The 17,553-nt window shown below is 62.2% G+C and overlaps 1 protein-coding gene across 4 annotated transcripts in view; it reads right to left on the reverse strand.

The window, feature by feature from the left end:
• Positions 1 to 4,417: 4,417 nt before the first annotated feature.
• The window catches only part of LOC102444988 (homeobox protein otx5), a 29,578-nt gene continuing 16,442 nt past the window's right edge, over positions 4,418 to 17,553 (reverse strand). For all 4 annotated transcript variants that reach the window (XM_075917812.1, XM_075917813.1, XM_075917814.1 and 1 more), the window contains exons 2-5: positions 17,395 to 17,452; positions 13,427 to 13,611; positions 9,775 to 9,926; positions 4,418 to 7,257 (exon numbers count right to left, since the gene is read on the reverse strand). In XM_075917812.1, coding sequence (XP_075773927.1) covers positions 6,634 to 7,257; positions 9,775 to 9,926; positions 13,427 to 13,523 — 873 coding nt within the window. In that variant the 5' untranslated portion in view covers positions 13,524 to 13,611; positions 17,395 to 17,452 and the 3' untranslated portion in view covers positions 4,418 to 6,633. The remainder of the gene's footprint in view (positions 7,258 to 9,774; positions 9,927 to 13,426; positions 13,612 to 17,394; positions 17,453 to 17,553) is intronic.

The following is a 17,553-nucleotide window of genomic DNA, read 5'->3' on the forward strand; positions in this document are numbered from 1 at the left end:
CTGATCCACTTCATTAGAAATTGTAAACCAAGCTTAACCTGCTTTCCCCCCCCCCGCCCCCGCCCGGCTCCTTGGGTCACCTTCGCGAGGGCCCGCCCGGCCGGTCTCCTCCCATCTGTCCCGGGGATCCGGCAGATTAGACCCCAGCTGTCTGTCGGCCTGCGAAACCTGCTGACAGGTTCGCAGATTAAACGCACCGGCCTCCCGCGTGCGCCTTCCCCGCGGTCCCGCCGGCGGCTCCAGCCAGGTGCAGAAGACATTTTGTTCTGTGCACCGAGGCACGTGCAGATGTGCACCACCAGGGGAAACGCGGCCCCCGCCGTGGGCTCTGCTAATCTGATGGGCGGCACTGGAACGGCTCCTGGTCACCCCCCCGAAGTGTCCAGCTTCCAGGAACCCTGCCCCCCCTTGTACCCCTCCCCCCCCCGGCCCCAGGTCATGGGATGAATCTGAGTAATGCCTGGGGGGAGGGGATGCAGCTTCTTTTGGGGCTGGCCCTGGGGGCCTCTGTTGCTTTAAAAAAAACCCCTCACAGCTGCAGGCTCGGGGCTCGGGCAGCGTCACAAAACAACCGGCATGTAGGTCCTGGTACCAGGGCGCCAGCTGTCACGGCGCCCCACAGAGCTCCTGCTCCTCAACCCGGCCTGTCGAGGCGCAGCTCACGGGGCTCTGGGGGCGCCCGGCCCGACGGGCCCTGATCTCGGGGGGGTCTGGGGGCGCCCGGCCTGACAGGCCCTGATCTCGGGGGGGTCTGGGGGCGCCCGGCCCGACGGGCCCTGATCTCGGGGGGGTCTGGGGGCGCCCGGCCCGACGGGCCCTGATCTCGGGGGGGTCTGGGGGCGCCCGGCCCGACGGGCCCTGATCTCGGGGTGGTCTGGGGGCGCCCGGCCCGACGGGCCCTGATCTCGGGGGGGTCTGGGGGTGCCCGGCCTGATAGGCCCTGATCTCGGGGGGATCTGGGGGCGCCCGGCCCGACGGGCCCTGATCTCGGGGGGGTCTGGGGGCGCCCGGCCCGACGGGCCCTGATCTCGGGGGGATCTGGGGGCGCCCGGCCCGACGGGCCCTGATCTCGGGAGGTCTGGGGGGCGCCCGGCCCGACGGGCCCTGATCTCGGGGGGGTCTGGGGGCGCCCGGCCCGACGGGCCCTGATCTCGGGGGGATCTGGGGGCGCCCGGCCCGACGGGCCCTGATCTCGGGAGGTCTGGGGGGCGCCCGGCCCGACGGGCCCTGATCTCGGGGGGGTCTGGGGGCGCCCGGCCTGACGGGCCCTGATCTCGGGGGGGTCTGGGGGCGCCCGGCCCGACGGGCCCTGATCTCGGGGGGGGTCTGGGGGCGCCCGGCCCAACGGGCCCTGATCTTGGGGGGGTCTGGGGGCGCCCGGCCTGACGGGCCCTGATCTCGGGGGGGTCTGGGGGCGCCCGGCCTGACGGGCCCTGATCTTGGGGGGGTCTGGGGGCGCCCGGCCCGACGGGCCCTGATCTCGGGGGGGGTCTGGGGGCGCCCGGCCCGACGGGCCCTGATCTCGGGGGGGTCTGGGGGCGCCCGGCCTGACGGACCCTGATCTCGGGGGGGTCTGGGGGCGCCCGGCCCGACGGGCCCTGATCTTGGGGGGGTCTGGGGGCGCCCGGCCCGACGGGGCCTGATCTCGGGGTGGTCTGGGGGCACCCGGCCCGACGGGCCCTGATCTTGGGGGGGTCTGGGGGTGCCCGGCCCGACGGGCCCTGATCTCGGGGGGGTCTGGGGGTGCCCGGCCCGACGGGCCCTGATATTGGGGGGGTCTGGGGGTGCCCAGCCCGACAGGCCCTGATCTTAGGGGGCCCTGGGGGTGCCCGGCCCGACGGGCCCTGATCTTGGGGGGGTCTGGGGGTGCCCGGCCCGACGGGCCCTGATCTCGGGGGGGTCTGGGGGCGCCCAGCCCGATGGTTTTGCATCTGCTGTTACTGGAGTCCAATCACCCAGCGATGGGCTCCAAGGCCCCTCCCTGGGGCAGCAGCCTGACGTGCCCCGGATGCAGCTCTTGGGGGGCTGGGTCCCCTGTAGATCTCCTAGGGGGGTGTGAGGCTCCTCGTGGGTCACCCCGCCATGGGCAGCTCTCGGGGGGCCGGGCCCGGCAGCTGTGGGGATTTGCCAGGCGTGACCCACATCGGGCAGCGGCCCAGGTCACGTGGGCGCCGGCATCAGCGGCTTAGCGCCGTGGGGATTTGCGATGTCGTGTCGGGGCGGATTTAGGGGTCGATGGGAAACGCCACATTCATCACAGGCCCGATTTACGGCCGCGCTGGCGGCCAGGCGGGCGAGACGTGGGGAGCCCCCACCTGCTGCCAGGTGGGTTCCAGCTGGCTGCCCCACAGAGCTGGGGCTGGCCCGGTACCGGGGCCGGGACCTCTGGCCCAGGGAGCCCACATGCTCCAGGTGGGAAGAATTGGGTGGCAACTTCCTGCTCCCCCTACACACACGGGGGTGGGGGGCCGCGACGCCTGGGTTCTCTCCCCAGCTCAGGGGAGGGAGTGGTGTCTAGTGGGTAGAGCAGAGGCTGCAGCCAGGACCAGTAGGCTAGGGTGTTAGGTGCAGATCTGCCACTGCTTGTGGCCTGTGCCAGCCGAGCCTGCAGGCCAGGCTGAGATCAGGGCCCGTCGGGCCGGGCGCCCCCCAGACCTCGGCCGAGATCAGGGTCCGTCGGGCCAGGTGCCCCCCAGACCCCGGCCGAGATCAGGGCCCATCGGGCCAGGTGCCCCCCAGACCCCGGCCGAGATCAGGGCCCGTCGGGCCGGGCGCCCCCCAGACCTCGGCCGAGATCAGGGTCCGTCGGGCCAGGTGCCCCCCAGACCCCCCCGAGATCAGGGCCCATCGGGCCGGGCGCCCCCAGACCCCCCCCGAGATCAGGGCCCATCGGGCCGGGCGCCCCCAGACCTCGGCCAAGATCAGGGCCCGTCGGGCCGGGCGCCCCCCAGACCCCGGCCGAGATCAGGGCCCGTCGGGCCGGGCACCCCCAGACCTCGGCTGAGATCAGGGCGGGTGCTGCCTGGACACCAAGCCTGACTCTGTTCAAAGGAGCTCTCAGTGATAACCGACAAAGGGAGGGTCATTCTGCCCATGTTACAGACAGGAAAACTGAGGCCCAGAGCGTGGTGAGGCATTGCCCAAGGAGCTGGAAATTTAACCCAGATCTCCTGGGACCCAGGGCAGCTTTCACTGCAATTGTCCTGGTCTCCGTCCCCAGCTCTGGGCTGGGAGTGAGGTCTAGTGGTTAGTGGGGGTGGGAGGAGCCTGGATTCTGGGGTTCGGTTACCGGTGCTAGCCCGGCCCTTCGGGAGAAGCGCCTCCGCCTCCCCGGGGCATCGGGGGCAGCTGTCAGCCGGCATCGGGGAACCAATTTGTCATCTCCCCGGCCTGGCTAATCCCTGCTAATTCCGGCGCCCTAAGCCGATTGGGACATTTGCTAAATTAGATCAGCAAAAATAACAACCGGCGTGTGGGGCGGGCAGGGCTGGCAGCGGCGCTCGGCCCGGCCCTGGGGGGCAGCGAGATCCCAGCGGGGAACCACGGGGCCAGCATCTCCAGGAGCAAGTGAACCCCCTGTGGCAGGGGCTGAGAGCTGGGGGGCTCAGACTGGGGGGTTCTGGGGTCAGGACTCTGCTGTTTCCCGCTGTCCTCCCAGAGCAGGGATAACACCCAGGAGTCTTGGCTCCCAGCCCTCCTGCTCTCACCACTAGACACTCCTCCCTTCCCAGAGCTGGGGAGAGACCCTGCAGCCCCGTCTCAGAGCCAGAAACGGGTCCAAGGTGCCCTGGCTCCCAGACCCCTCCCACTCCGAGCTCAGGGGACTTAAGGAAATCACCGCCCCTTCCGTGACTCAGTTTCCCCTCCTGCCTCCCCACGCTCAAGCCCCAGCCATGACGGGTGCCGCAGGGGAGGATGGGGGAGAGACACCCCCAATTCTCTCCCTGACTGTGGGAGAGGCGCAGAAGCTGGTTAGAAGAGGGGGCCTGCGGGCCCGGGTTCTCTCCCCGGCTCGGGAGGCAGAGCGGGGTCTGGCAGGAGGACACCGGGGCGGGGAACCCCGACAGAGACGCTGCGGGGGGGCCCAGCTGGGGCGGGGGCTCGGGGCGCTGCTGCTGCACAGCCTTGTGGCCTGACATGGGAGAGGGCGAAAAGCCCCCACGGAGAACGGGACTGTCCGAGGGATTCCAGCTCCCTCTTCCAGCGGGAGGGGGGCACCCTGGCCCGACCCTGCCCCGGCGAGAGTGGGGCGGTTGGGCCGGGATTGGCTCCTGATCGCCTCAGTTTCCCCCAGTGTTCCAAAGCCAGTAGGGGAGGGGCCCAGGAGGGCGAGAGCGACAGGGGAGGTGAAGCTGCACAGCTGAGGGCGAGGTCGGGGGCCCCAAGCAGAGGCAGGCGATTTCGTGACACGAGTGACTCTGTTTGCTCCGAGCTGGGCCCGAGGGGCAGCCCCGAGCTGTTCCCATGGGGTTACCTGGCCGGTGGCAGCTGGAACGGGGCTTCTAGGCAGAGCGGAGAGGCGGGCGGTACCCCTCTCTCCCATGGGTACATCGCACGGTGCGTGAGCACCTGGCAGGCTCGGGGCTTAGGTTAGCAACTGCAAGAACCAAAAGAGCCAACCCAGAACTGAGTCGTCCGCACGTGCTTGTTTTATTTGTGAAACGTTTCTCATGCTTGCTTGCCCTTTTTTTTTTTTTTGCTTTTTTTTTCATCTTTAAACCACCAAAATTTGGGGCTGGTACAAGAAACTGCCTCTCGCTAGAACAAGAATAAATAGCAAGTCACCCAGAATAGTTTGCACTGAAATGCTGTTCTCCTACAGACATCGGAGTGTAAGACCTAACAAAACTAGGCTAACCCGCCACCCACATCAACTTACAAAATAAACCTTTTCTTTTTAAGCCAGTATTTTAGTGCACACAAAAAACAATCAAATTCTTTACAGAGATTTATTTTCTCAGATTGTATTTTTTTGCCCGTTTCTTTTGAAAAAAAAAATCAGAGCAAACCTATGGCTGGAGGGGGGAAGCAAAAAATAAAATGTTTCCACAGCTAGAGGCGTGAAAATAAAAACAGCTAGGCCCAATAGAGGGGGATATGGCCACATTAGCGGCTACACGGTTGGGGCAGAAATTAAATCCACTGAGGTATTCAGCCAAAAAATAAATACAAACGGCCTTCGTCTGTGAAGGTGAAAACCGTGATTGTTACCGGGACGGGCTGCTTAAAAACAAAGAACTACAGAATAGCCCTACGTGAAACTCACAACTTGTCATGTTTTATTTACACGCAAAAATTCAAAATACGGCCCTGCAACGTGCTGCCAGATCACAAGTGTTTTGCACTGGTGACACTGATTACACGAGGCAACAGGAGACATTCGAGCCCGGGAATGATCTGCAAGGTGGCTGATTCAAACGCGAGTCCCCGGCAAGGAAAATGAGTCCGGTGCAGGCGCCGTGTGTGGCGAGGTGGCTTCTCATGTTAGAACCTTTCCCGGAGCAAAAGGGCCACGTCCCCAGGAGCCGGGCCCAGCCAGATCTCCGGGGTCGCCTCAGCCAGAGACGGAGCGGAACCAACTCCCCTGCATCCCTGGGGGGGTTTCTATCCAGCCAGCCTGGGAAAGGGGAGCAGCTGAAGCGGTCTGATTAGAAAAGCAGCGTGGGAGTTCTCCATCGTCGTGCACCCACTCATGCGGAGCAGGTGTGGACGGGAATTCTGCTGCTCTGCTTTCCCGCCTCTCCTGCGCTGGTGAAAAGGCGCGTGCACGGCAGCGGGGAATCAAATCAGGCCTCGAAAGCGACGCCGATATCCGCCCTTGGCGGCGTTACGCAGCGTGCCAGAGGGCCGGGTCCCGGCGGTGACCAAGTCCAGTCCGCTGGGCTCGGGGCCCTGCCTGGCTGGGAACCGGGAGGGGCCAGGGGAAACGGGGGGCGATGGACAGTGGGAACCGGTGTCACATTTCCCCACCAGTGGGGCAGAGCTGGGCCGCGAGCCCGCTGCTCCTTAAGCCGTCCTGGTGGGGCTGCGGCCTCGGGACACCCCCCTCGTCCTGGGCCCCCTGCCCCAGATGCCGAGCACAAAGCCGTTTGCCCAGAGGTCCCACGGCCCCCTGCAAAGGGAGGACATGACAGAAGGGGAAACCGAGGCACAGGGTGGTACCCAGCCATTGGCTGAGCAGGAAATAAAGCCAGAGTCCTGCCGGCCAGTCCCCACTTCTCTAACCCTCTCCCCCCTCCCAGGACTGGAAATAGAGCCCGGGCGTCCTGGCGGCACATGCCTGGACCTAGCCCCCCAAAGCTGCGCTGTTCCAGTCACCCTCCGTTCCTTCGAAGGACCAGGCAAGGGCTAGAGAAACCCCACAAGTACAGAACCCCGGTGCCAGAACATCTGGGGGGGCTGCTTCCCCCCAAGGCCGGCCGTGGCTAATCCCAGCTCCCCCCGGCCCCCGGAGCCAGGGGCTGCCGCGCCGGCCGGCTGAGATTCCTCGAGAGGTTTCGTGTCCAGAGACGGTGGCTCAGCCACCGAAAGCCCAGTCGCGGAGGGGACTCCCCGCCCTGGGGCCAGGAAAGGGGGAACCCCCCGGCAGGGGCGAGGGGGGCCGGGGAGGGTGCGGAGGGCGGTCCCCCCGCCTCACAAGACTTGGAACTTCCAGGAGCTCTGGTCCTTGTAATCCAGGCAGTCTGCGGCGTTGAAGTTGAGTTTCCACGAGGCCGCCTGGTCCTTGTAGTCCAAGCAGTCCACGGTGCCGAAGCCCAGCCCGGCCGTGCCGTAGCCCTGGCCGGAGAGGGAGGCCGGGGACTGGCTGAGGTGGTTGCCCATGGACGGGGCGGCGATGGGGCTGAGGGCGGCGCCGGGCGCGGAGAGCTGCGGGTGCATGGGCGAGAGGTAGGCGCTGCAGTCCAGGCCGCTGAAGTAGGAGGAGGAGCCGGCGTAGCTCTGCGGGTAGCCGGCGGCCTGGGTGTAGGTCATGGGGTAGGCGGCGGAGCGCTGCATGCAGGGGGTGGCGGAGGAGGCCAGGGGGTCGGGGATGGGGGAGATGGAGGCCGGGCTCCAGATGGAGACGGTGGCGCTGGCCGTGGAGCTGGGGGTGCCCGAGGGGCCGGCGGGCGGGGGGCTGTACTGCCCGTTGGTGCTGGTCTCCGAGCTGGTCTCCCGGGCGGGCGAGCTCTTCTTCTTGGCCGGGCGCGCCTTGGCCTGCCCGCTGCTCTGCTGCTGCTGCTGCCGGCACTTGGCCCGCCGGTTCTTGAACCAGACCTGCCCCGGGGAGAGGGGTGAGTCACGGCGCCCGGGTTCGGGGCAGGGGGGCCTTTGCCCTGGCCTGGCGGCAACCCCCCCGTCCCGCCCACCCTCGGAGCCCACGGGACTGACCCTTCTGTGTGTGGGGGGACCGGGGGTTGTCCAGCCCCAGCTCCCGGAGCATCTCGAAGCCCCTCGTGAGTGTTGGCTGAGCCCCACGACCCCCCCGAGCACCCTGCTGCCCCAGATACTCCGGGGGCTGGGGATTTCCTGGCAGTGGCAGGGCAGAACTCACACACTCCTCATGCTAAAGTCCCTCTCACCGGCCCGCCTCCCTGAATCCTTAGCAGTACAGGGCCTAGGACACAGAGCGGGGCATTGCTGAGTCCATCCAGTAGAGGGCAGTGGTGCTATCAATGCACACACACACACACAGTCACAAACACACAGACACGCACACACACAGACATGCACACACACAAACACAGTCACACACACACAGTCACAAACACACAGACACACAGACACACACACAGACACAAACACAGACACACACACAGACACAGTCAGACACACACAGTCACACACACACACACACAGACACAAACACACACACACAAACACAGAGACACACACAGTCACAAACACACAGACACACACACAGACACAAACACACAGACACACACACACACACACACACGCTGCCTTCCACCCCGCCTGGAATTTGCCCTCCCCCTAGCCTAGCGCCGGTTCTTGGGCAACCTCCACTCCCAAGACTCAAGGCTCTCCGGGGTGACTCACAGCCATCAAGGCCGGGCCCAGCCTGCTCCGGGCCGGCTCATCCCTCTAGGCGGCCGCCTGCCTGGTCTAGCCGCAGACAGCCCAGCCGCTGGGCCCCCCCGGACCCCCCCGGGCCCCGGGTGTCCCTCTGACTCAGCTGCGAGGCAGAACCCCCCGGGCCAGAGTCCAGTCCCAGCACTAGCGGCTCCGGGCAGGAGTCGGGCGAATTTCTCGTGCAGCCGGGAAAGCGGAGAGGAGCCAGGGAGAATCCAGCTCTGCTACTGCTGGGGACTGGGACTCTGGATTCTGGGCGGGCACTGGGGGGTGAACGCCCCCGGAAGCGTCTCCGGGGAGCCCTGGCCCGGTTCCTCCGGGGCACCGAGGGGGGCGGCCAATTAGCAAATTGTACAAGAGCCCGAGTTTCACTCCTTCCGAGCTTTTAAACCCGGCCTGATTTCCGGCCCAACGCGCGGGGTCTGGGGAGACTCGGGGGGGGGGGGGGAAGCAGGGGGGGGGATGCAGGGGGGGGGTGCTCTGCCCACACGGGAACGCCAAACCGACGGAGCTCGTCGTGGTTCCGTTCCCCGACGCCAAAGGCAGACGCCCTGGTCCCGTTTGAACACGGCCTGGCGGGCTGCCCGCAGGGTTTTCTGCCAGCGCGGGAGGGGATATTTCACCAACAGTCCTGCCAGCCCGACCCCTCGTGCAGAGGCAGCGATACTGGCGTGAAAAGGGAGCAGACGGGGGCACAGCAGGGGGGCCATCCCCTCCCACACCCCAAAGCCACAGGGCAGCGCTAGGGGGCGCTGTGGGGCAAGGAAGGGGCAGGGGGCACAGCAGGGGGGGCCGTCCCCTCCCACACCCCAAAGCCACAGGGCAGTGCTAGGGGGCGCTGTGGGGCAAGGAAGGGGCAGGGGGCACAGCGGGGGGGCCGTCCCCTCCCACACCCCAAAGCCACAGGGCAGCGCTAGGGGGCGCTGTGGGGCAAGGAAGGGGCAGGGGGCACAGCAGGGGGCGCTATCCAGCACAGACACTCCCTGCAGCCCTCCCAGGGCCATGACAGAGCCCTGCTACTTTGCAAAGAGTCGGGGAGTTTGCCCGGCCTGCCATGGACACAGCCACCCCCAAAGCTCCTGGCCCTTTCCCTGGCCTTCAGTTCCCGCCCCGCCCCACACGGCTTGGAGCGCCGCCCCCTCGTGCCTCTCCAGAGCTGGACAAACACCCCCTACATCGGGGTGGCCAACCCATTAAACGAAGATCGCCGAAAAAACGCGAAGAGCCGCACCAGAATCATTGAGCAAAAAAAAAAAAAAAAGGATGCTGCCCCTTTAAAAACCACGGGTTAGGCTTTTTGGCTCCCTCCGGCCGCTACCATCTTGCCATGCACCGTTTGTAGGGGCCATGGGGCGGCTTTGCGAGCTGCGGGGGAGGCGTCGCGAGCCGCACTTTCAGGGGTGAAGAACCACATGGGGCTCACAAGCCGCCCTACTTCATGCACATTCGTGGCGCCCCAAAGAGGACGTAAACTCCTGTTCTGCCTCCTTTGCAAGCTAGTCCCACACAGCCTCTGGGAGCTGCACACAGAATTCAGACCTGATCCCCAACCTCAGCGCTCTGTAATGGAGAATCCCCATTGGCTGTCAGCAATGTAGGGCTTATGACACACGCCGAGCAGTTCCAATTCCATGCAGCGGGGAAGAGTGGCCAGCCGCAGACACACACACCTGCCTGCCCAAGGGTCACGCCCATCCTCACCTGCACCCGGGACTCCGGCAGGTTGATCTTGAGCGCCACCTCCTCCCGCATGAAGATGTCGGGGTAGCGGGTCTTGGCAAACAGCGCCTCCAAGATGTCCAGCTGCGCCCGCGTGAAGGTGGTGCGCTCCCGCCGCTGCTTCCGTGGGGTGGCTGGGGGGAGGGGAGACGGTTACGCCTGCCTGGGGGCTGAATTGCTCCCTTGTCCCCAGATCTGGGAGACAGCTCGGCTATAGCGAAGCCAAACGTGACTCAGGAGGCAGGAGAGTCTAGTGGTTAGACCACCAAGCTCAGGATCAATGAATCTGGAGGACCTGGGCCGGCATCACAGTGTGCCTCAGTTTCCCACCTGTCCTGTGGGCACATCGGTGTCAGCATTACAAAGGGCAGGGGGGCCTCGAAACCCCCCCAGGGCTCGGCTGGGCTGAGTCATAGACCGCAACCGGGGGAGGGGGGCAGGCAACAGGCAAAACAAGGGAAAATGCTGCCACCCCCAGGGTCACTCGTGTTGCACCAGGGTGACTGAGCGTGCAAGGGGCAGTGCACTGGGCGTGCAAGAGGCAGTGCACTGGGCGTGCAAGGGGCAGTGCACTGGGCGTGCAAGGGGCAGTGCACTGGGCGTGCAAGGGGCAGTGCACCAGGCCTTCACCTGCCCTCAGGACAGCGTGCGCTCCAGGTGGGGAGGGAGGGAGGGAGCTTTCAGCCCCGGAGCACAAGGCATGTTCCGTTCGGACCAAAGCCCACAGCCCTCCTGGCCGGGCGTCTGCCTCAGTTGCACCGCGCCGCACCGGGGCCGAGTCGACGCCCACGCAAGGGCTTGACCAGGGCACTCGCCTTTGGGAGGAGGGAATGGAGTTTTCTAAAGTGCTCCCCTTCCAAAAGCACATTGCGACGCCTGACCCCAGCATTGTGCAGCGCTCGGCCAGTTTTTGTAGCAAACCCAGGGCCAGGAGGCGTACCGGGACCAGGAGATGTACCGGGGCACACCGGGGCCAGGAGGCGTACCGGGGCCAGGAGGCGTACCGGGACCAGGAGATGTACCGGGGCAAACCGGGACCAGGAGGCGTACCGGGACCAGGAGATGTACCGGGGCACACCGGGACCAGGAGATGTACCGGGGCACACCGGGGCCAGGAGGTGTACCGGGGCCAGGAGATGTACCGGGGCACACCGGGGCCAGGAGGCGTACCGGGGCACACCGGGGCCAGGAGATGTACCGGGGCACACCGGGGCCAGGAGGTGTACCGGGGCCAGGAGATGTACCGGGGCACACCGGGACCAGGAGATGTACCGGGGCACACCGGGGCCAGGAGGTGTACCGGGGCCAGGAGATGTACCGGGGCACACCGGGGCCAGGAGGCGTACCGGGGCACACCGGGGCCAGGAGATGTACCGGGGCACACCGGGGCCAGGAGATGTACCGGGGCACACCGGGACCAGGAGGCGTACCGGGGCACACCGGGGCCAGGAGATGTACCGGGGCACACCGGGGCCAGGAGGTGTACCGGGGCACACCGGGGCCAGGAGGCGTACCGGGGCCAGGAGGCGTACCGGGACCAGGAGATGTACCGGGGCACACCGGGGCCAGGAGGCGTACCGGGACCAGGAGATGTACCGGGGCACACCGGGGCCAGGAGGCGTACCGGGGCACACCGGGGCCAGGAGATGTACCGGGGCACACCGGGGCCAGGAGGCGTACCGGGGCACACCGGGGCCAGGAGGCGTACCGGGGCCAGGAGGCGTACCGGGGCACACCGGGGCCAGGAGACGTACCGGGGCACACCGGGGCCAGGAAGCGTACCGGGGCACACCGGGGCCAGGAGGCGTACCAGGGCACACCGGGGCCAGGAGGCGTACCGGGGCACACCGGGGCCAGGAGGCGTACCGGGGCCAGGAGGCGTACCGGGGCACACCGGGGCCAGGAGGTGTACCGGGGCACACCGGGGCCAGGAGGCGTACCGGGGCCAGGAGATGTACCGGGGCACACCGGGGCCAGGAGGCGTACCGGGGCACACCGGGGCCAGGAGGCGTACCGGGGCACACCGGGGCCAGGAGGCGTACCGGGGCCAGGAGATGTACCGGGGCACACCGGGGCCAGGAGGCGTACCGGGGCACACCGGGGCCAGGAGGCGTACCGGGGCACACCGGGGCCAGGAGGCGTACCAGGGCACACCGGGGCCAGGAGGCGTACCGGGGCACACCGGGGCCAGGAGATGTACCGGGGCACACCGGGGCCAGGAGGCGTACTGGGGCACACCGGGGCCAGGAGGCGTACCAGGGCACACCGGGGCCAGGAGGCGTACCGGGGCACACCGGGGCCAGGAGATGTACCGGGGCACACCGGGGCCAGGAGGCGTACTGGGCAATGTTTTTTGAGCAATTGATTTACACTGATGATGCACATTGAGTTTTGTAAATAAGTCACCAGCTCCGGTTCCGGTTCCTGGTGAGCTTGTTTATTTTAACTCTCCAAACCCAAGGGACGACCAGCTGCTTGCGGCCAGGAAAGCGCCTTTCGATGAGGGAGGGACGTAGGCGCGGGGATGGCAACATCCCAAAGCGGCAGATCCCCAGCCAAGGAACCTCTGGAAGCGCCAGCTCCCCCGTGCATGGCAACCCAGACTAGGCCTGGGGACGGCTGCGCTCTGACGCCTGCTTTCTCCCACTCGCGACCCGGAGAGGGCAAACTACGCTGATTGCGGAGAGCGCGAGAAATGACCCGACCTCGTTTGCTTTGCTCTGGCTACGTCTACACGACAAGGGTTTTGCACAAAACGTGCGGCGTGTCCACACTTCAAGCACCTTTTTGCGCCAGACTCGCCAGTCGCCAGAACAGAGGCTTTCAGCGGTGTAGGTACACCTCCTTCTACGAGCCAGATTTCCTTTTTGCGCTACAGCTCTTGCGCAAAAAGGCAGGTGTGGATGCTCCCCAGGGTTTCTTGCGCAAAAAGAGCCGATCCGTAAAAGCACAGGTGGTACGACGGCCATTCTGTGAATGGCAAACAGAGCTTTCCTGCGCAAGGGTGTCCATGGCAGTGTGGACGCGCTCTCGCGCAAAAGAGATGAACCTCGCGGACATGCTTTTGCGCAAGAGGCTTTTGCATAGAACTCTTCCACAAAAGGCTTCTTGCACAGAAACCCAGCAGTGTAGACAGAGCAGTAATTGGTTTGTTTCGCTCTCGCTCTATCCCCACTGGCTTTTCTCCCAGTCTGTCCAGAGCAACTGGCTGCCTGGCTCCTTCCGTGCGGCGGGAGCAGGCGCCGGGGCTGCATTTAGGGTAAGAAGCCGGCGCGCTCACTCGCTCGCTCTAGTTCTAACGCCGGCTGTCGGTGCTGTAAAGCAGCCGCCGCGCTGGCTAGCACAATGCTACCGGGCTCTGCTGTGAGTCTCTTGCAGGTGTGGACTGGCGGCCGCCTGTGAGCTGACCGGGAAGAGATGCTGTTGGCTCTGGGTATCAGAACCAAGCTCGTCCCCTGGCTCCAGTTACTTTCACTCCCTCTCCCCCAGCAAGCGGACGGGATGTGCCACCGGCAGGGCTTTCTCTTGCAGGACTCCCGGCCGATTTCCCCTGCTTGCTCTCTGGCGGGCCCGACCCACCCCCTGCTCCCTCCTCCCTGGCCCTCGGGCGGCAGGACCCCGGCCAGGCACTTACTTGGGTACCCCACGGCGGAGTGGAGGAGGTCCATGCCTGGGCCCGCGAGGGTCAGCCCGTTGACTGCGTAATGAGGCTGCTTGATGTAGGACATCATGCTCAGACCCCGCTCGGCCTGCGCGCCGTCTCTTCCCCCGAGGGCTGGGTCGCCGGGTCAGTCCGATCCGCTCAGCCTCCCGGGCCGGCTGCAGGGTGGGGAGAGGAAAAGACACACCCGGAGATTGTGGTCCCCTCCTCCGGAGGCTGCGGGGGAGCTGGGGAGAAGGCTCGTCCAATGGGAGAGAAGGCGGCCGAGGGCTTCACACCTCCAGGGGAGCGGAGGCTCCGGTTACCCCTTGGGCCACCACTGAAAAGAGACGCTCCGGCCCCTCGGCCAGCCGGCTGCGTGAGGGCACAGCACAGACCTGCCCAACAAGAGTGGGGGGGTCAGCCCCGGGGTGGCTCATTCTCACCAGCATTCGGCAGCTCCCGTCGACCCGGCGGGGGGCCAGCGAGCAATTAGTGCTCCCCAGCCAGCAAAACCCACCCCTTGAGGAGCAGGGTCTTGCTACGGGAACCATTGGATGTGGGCAGGTGGTGGGAGCCCAGTGGGGTGGGACCAGTTCTCTAGGGGCGAAGGGACGCTGGGAACCTGGGGCTAGTCCCAGCGCTGCCCGTGGCTTCCTCTCCCACTTCGGTTCTGATTGTCAGCTCTTTGGGGCAAGAGTCCCTCACTCTCTGTGCAGCACCCGGCGACGGGCCCTGAAGTGGCTGCCAGATGTCTGGAGGCGAGGGGCAGGGGTTAACCTACAGTGGCCAGGCCCGCACATTAGAAAGAGCAAGAGTCTGTCTCCAAAACCGTCAAAGCAAGTCGGGAGCGTGGCTGAGGGCCGAAGCCCCCCTCCTCCTGCAGTTCGGTGCCTTTGGGGGTGGCATGAGAAGCTGTTCCCCGCAGCCCTGCGAGCCACAAACAAGGCCTTGCAGATGGGCCACCCTTCGGGGGGCAGGGGCCCATTTTCTACCCAACCTGAACCTCCAGCCTGGGCGTCTTTCTTAAAGACGGCCGCCTGGGATGGCGTCGCTCGCTGCTTTAATGTCTCTGATCGGGGAGGTGCAGGGCACTAGATTGGCCTCCTTTTGGCTCTGGTGTCCTGTCATCAGAACAAATCGGGACCTGCCGCGTCCGGCAGCCTTCATTCCGCCGGGGGCTGCTGTTCGTACAGTGCCCCAGGATTTGTGGCCTGTGCTGCAGCTCTTAAGGGAGCTGCTCTTGGGGGAGGGGGGGATCCAAGCCATTCCTATTGTGTCCAGGAAAACAAACGGGGGGGGGGGGATGATCTAAAAAACCAATGAGGATTAAACCAAACTTCCTCCCAGCACTGCCCCTTGATCGCAGGCGGCCGCCCTCTGGCACTAGTAGGTGTCTGAGGGTTCTTGCAAACAAGTGGAAGGCAGGCGGGGAAGGAACCGCTAGACTGACACTTAGCAACTCATTAGCACCTTGCTACCCAGCCTTCAGCTCCGGCTGCCTCTAAAGCGGCAAGAAATGTGCAAACAGGACATGGAGGAATTTTTGCATTTCCAAGATCTGACCAGGAGAAACACCCATCTGAGCAGAAAAACAACCCCCGCCACACCACACACAGTAAATCAAAACCAGAGCCCAGTGGAGGAGGGAAATCCAGAAAGAGCCTTTTAGAGCAAATTGGGGTGTTAATTTACGGGGAAAATTCACTTTGGATCACTAGATTCCCTGTTGTGTTCCCTCCCTCTGGGGCAGACAGGACACTGGGATGGATGGACCTTTGCTCTGACCCAGTCTGGCCCCTCTGATGTTCTTAACATGCCTTGGAATGTATTTTTAGGAACCATTTTTTTTCCTTTTGGCCGACAAATGTAGGGTAAAGTTGGCAGAAGCGCTTAAGTAATAGGGGAATATAAAGTCCGGTATTTTTAAAAGGGCCCCCAAAGTCAAAGTCACTTGGGTACCATTGAAAACGTGACCTTGAGTTATGAATTATTGTTGCTACCTGGTGCTTATGCAGCACTTAGCATGAGTAGCGCTCAGATCTGAAACGCCAGCATCTGCGCTGAGGTGAGTGTCTTTATAAATCCCCCTCCCCTAAAATGGAACCAGTTTCAAGGTTTTTTCTTCCCAATCGTTCATACAAATCATTCTGGTGACTTCGCTGACAAATCAACAAAGTCCACTCTAAACAATGTGGGGAAGCCCTGAGAGGGATTTAAAAGGGAGTTTTGCAGAATGTCCAGGCAGGGAAACCTGGTGTTGAGTGTTGAAAACTCCCTTCAAACAGCTCAAAGCATGTGGAAGAGGTTTTGAGGATTTTACAAAATGAGTGTGAATTAAAGTCCATAAACGTAATTGGGAAATCAGGCTTCCCTCCTTCAGGGGCTGTCCAGGGGAATAGCTGAGTAGAAGAACTTTTGGCAGTGATGTAGCGGAAATGCTTGCTTAGCATTAAGCTTCTTTCTGATCCAAAACAAGCCATGAATCGCTGGGGATTTGATCCTGAAATGTACGAATGTATTTTCTCTCTAGAGATGGATCTCAATCTGTATATATAGCTACACACACAATATTATTAGACAATCATCAGGATTGTTTATGTTAAATATATAGATATTGCAGTTTATTCTCTGGGTTTCTATAATTATTTTTAAATGAATAAAAAGCGAGAGACATGGTCAGGAAGCAAACGAAATAATTGAGCTGACCTGTAGAATATTATTACAAATCATAGATAGGCAACATGAGCTTTTGAGGGGTAAAATTCCTGATAGAATTCTTTTATCTAACCTGCTCTTCAATATCTCCAGTGATGGAGATTTCACAACCGCCCTACGCAAATTATTTCAGTGTTTCACCACCCTGGCAGTTAAAAAGGTTTGTTCACAGTGGGTCAAATTGCCCAGGTTGTGTGAATACGATAGATCACCCTACAAAAAAAATCTGCTGTTCTCTAATCAAACCTTAGCTCCTTCAAACCAGTAGGAATTTCTCCTTTATTACTTTGCCAGTATAATTACAGGAACAACATTCAGAGGGGTAGCCGTGTTAGTCTGAATCTGCAAAAGCGACGAGGAGTCCTGTGGCACCTTATAGACTAACTGAAGTGTAGGAGCATAAGCTTTCGTGGGCAAAGACCCACTGACGAAGTGGGTCTTTGCCCACGAAAGCTTATGCTCCTACACTTCAGTTAGTCTATAAGGTGCCACAGGACTCCTCGTCGCAGGAACAACATTGTTTAAGATGCCTGTAAAAAATCTGATTAGATTCCTAGTAATCTGATGTTTAAATCTGGAGGGGAAAAAATAGATTTTTTTTTTTAAATCACAATTTTTTCTTCCATTTGCTCAAAAACATCCTTGTCAATTCAATATTTTTGTGCCATTTTAAGCCATCTTGCCCCCTGCCAATTTACAATCTTTGCATCAGGATACAGCAAAGATTAAATTACTAAGAATCACAAAAGCATGAATAGTGCAGTTTTTAAAACCTCTCTGTTGAAAAATCCCCAATCCCAGAGAATGTTGCACGGCTGTTAGGGCATTTAAAAAAATCGGTCTCCATAGATACTTTTCGTAACATCTGACTTAAGATTCCAATAGACAAACCCGCTATAAGGGATACTCTATTTTAAAATGGCTTTCTTACTGAGAATGTATAAAAGCAAGTCAAGAAAGCAGAATACACCAAAGAGGAGAGCCTTGTTTTACATCCACCCTGTCGGTTGGCAGAAATAAGGAGGATGGACACGTGTGCGGTGGTTGTGTAGTTTTCTTTGGGAACTCTCCTTACCTTGGAAATGCCAAGAAAGTTAGTTGTCAGATTTTCTTAGGGGATTTTAATTTTTGCCCCAGCCAGTTTCAGAAGTGCTGGGATGGTATCCCAGGTTAGGTCTGGAGTTGTAAATTCTGCTCCGGAGGGAGAAAAAATCCCCACCCTCCTTTACCAGATGACTTCTTACCTTTTTGCCGGGGCGAAGGACTTTCCAAAGGGTCCAGACTGAACAGGGCCGGGAGGCGCTGGAAGAAAACATAACAGAAACCAGTTTGCAGCTGGAGGATGTGCCCATCTTTAGCAAACCCCTGCCACGCCACCCCCCAAAAAAGCAGCGAGAAAGAGC

This window comes from Pelodiscus sinensis, unplaced genomic scaffold, assembly GCF_049634645.1.
Source record: "Pelodiscus sinensis isolate JC-2024 unplaced genomic scaffold, ASM4963464v1 ctg146, whole genome shotgun sequence".
NCBI classification, from domain to species: Eukaryota; Metazoa; Chordata; order Testudines; family Trionychidae; genus Pelodiscus; species Pelodiscus sinensis.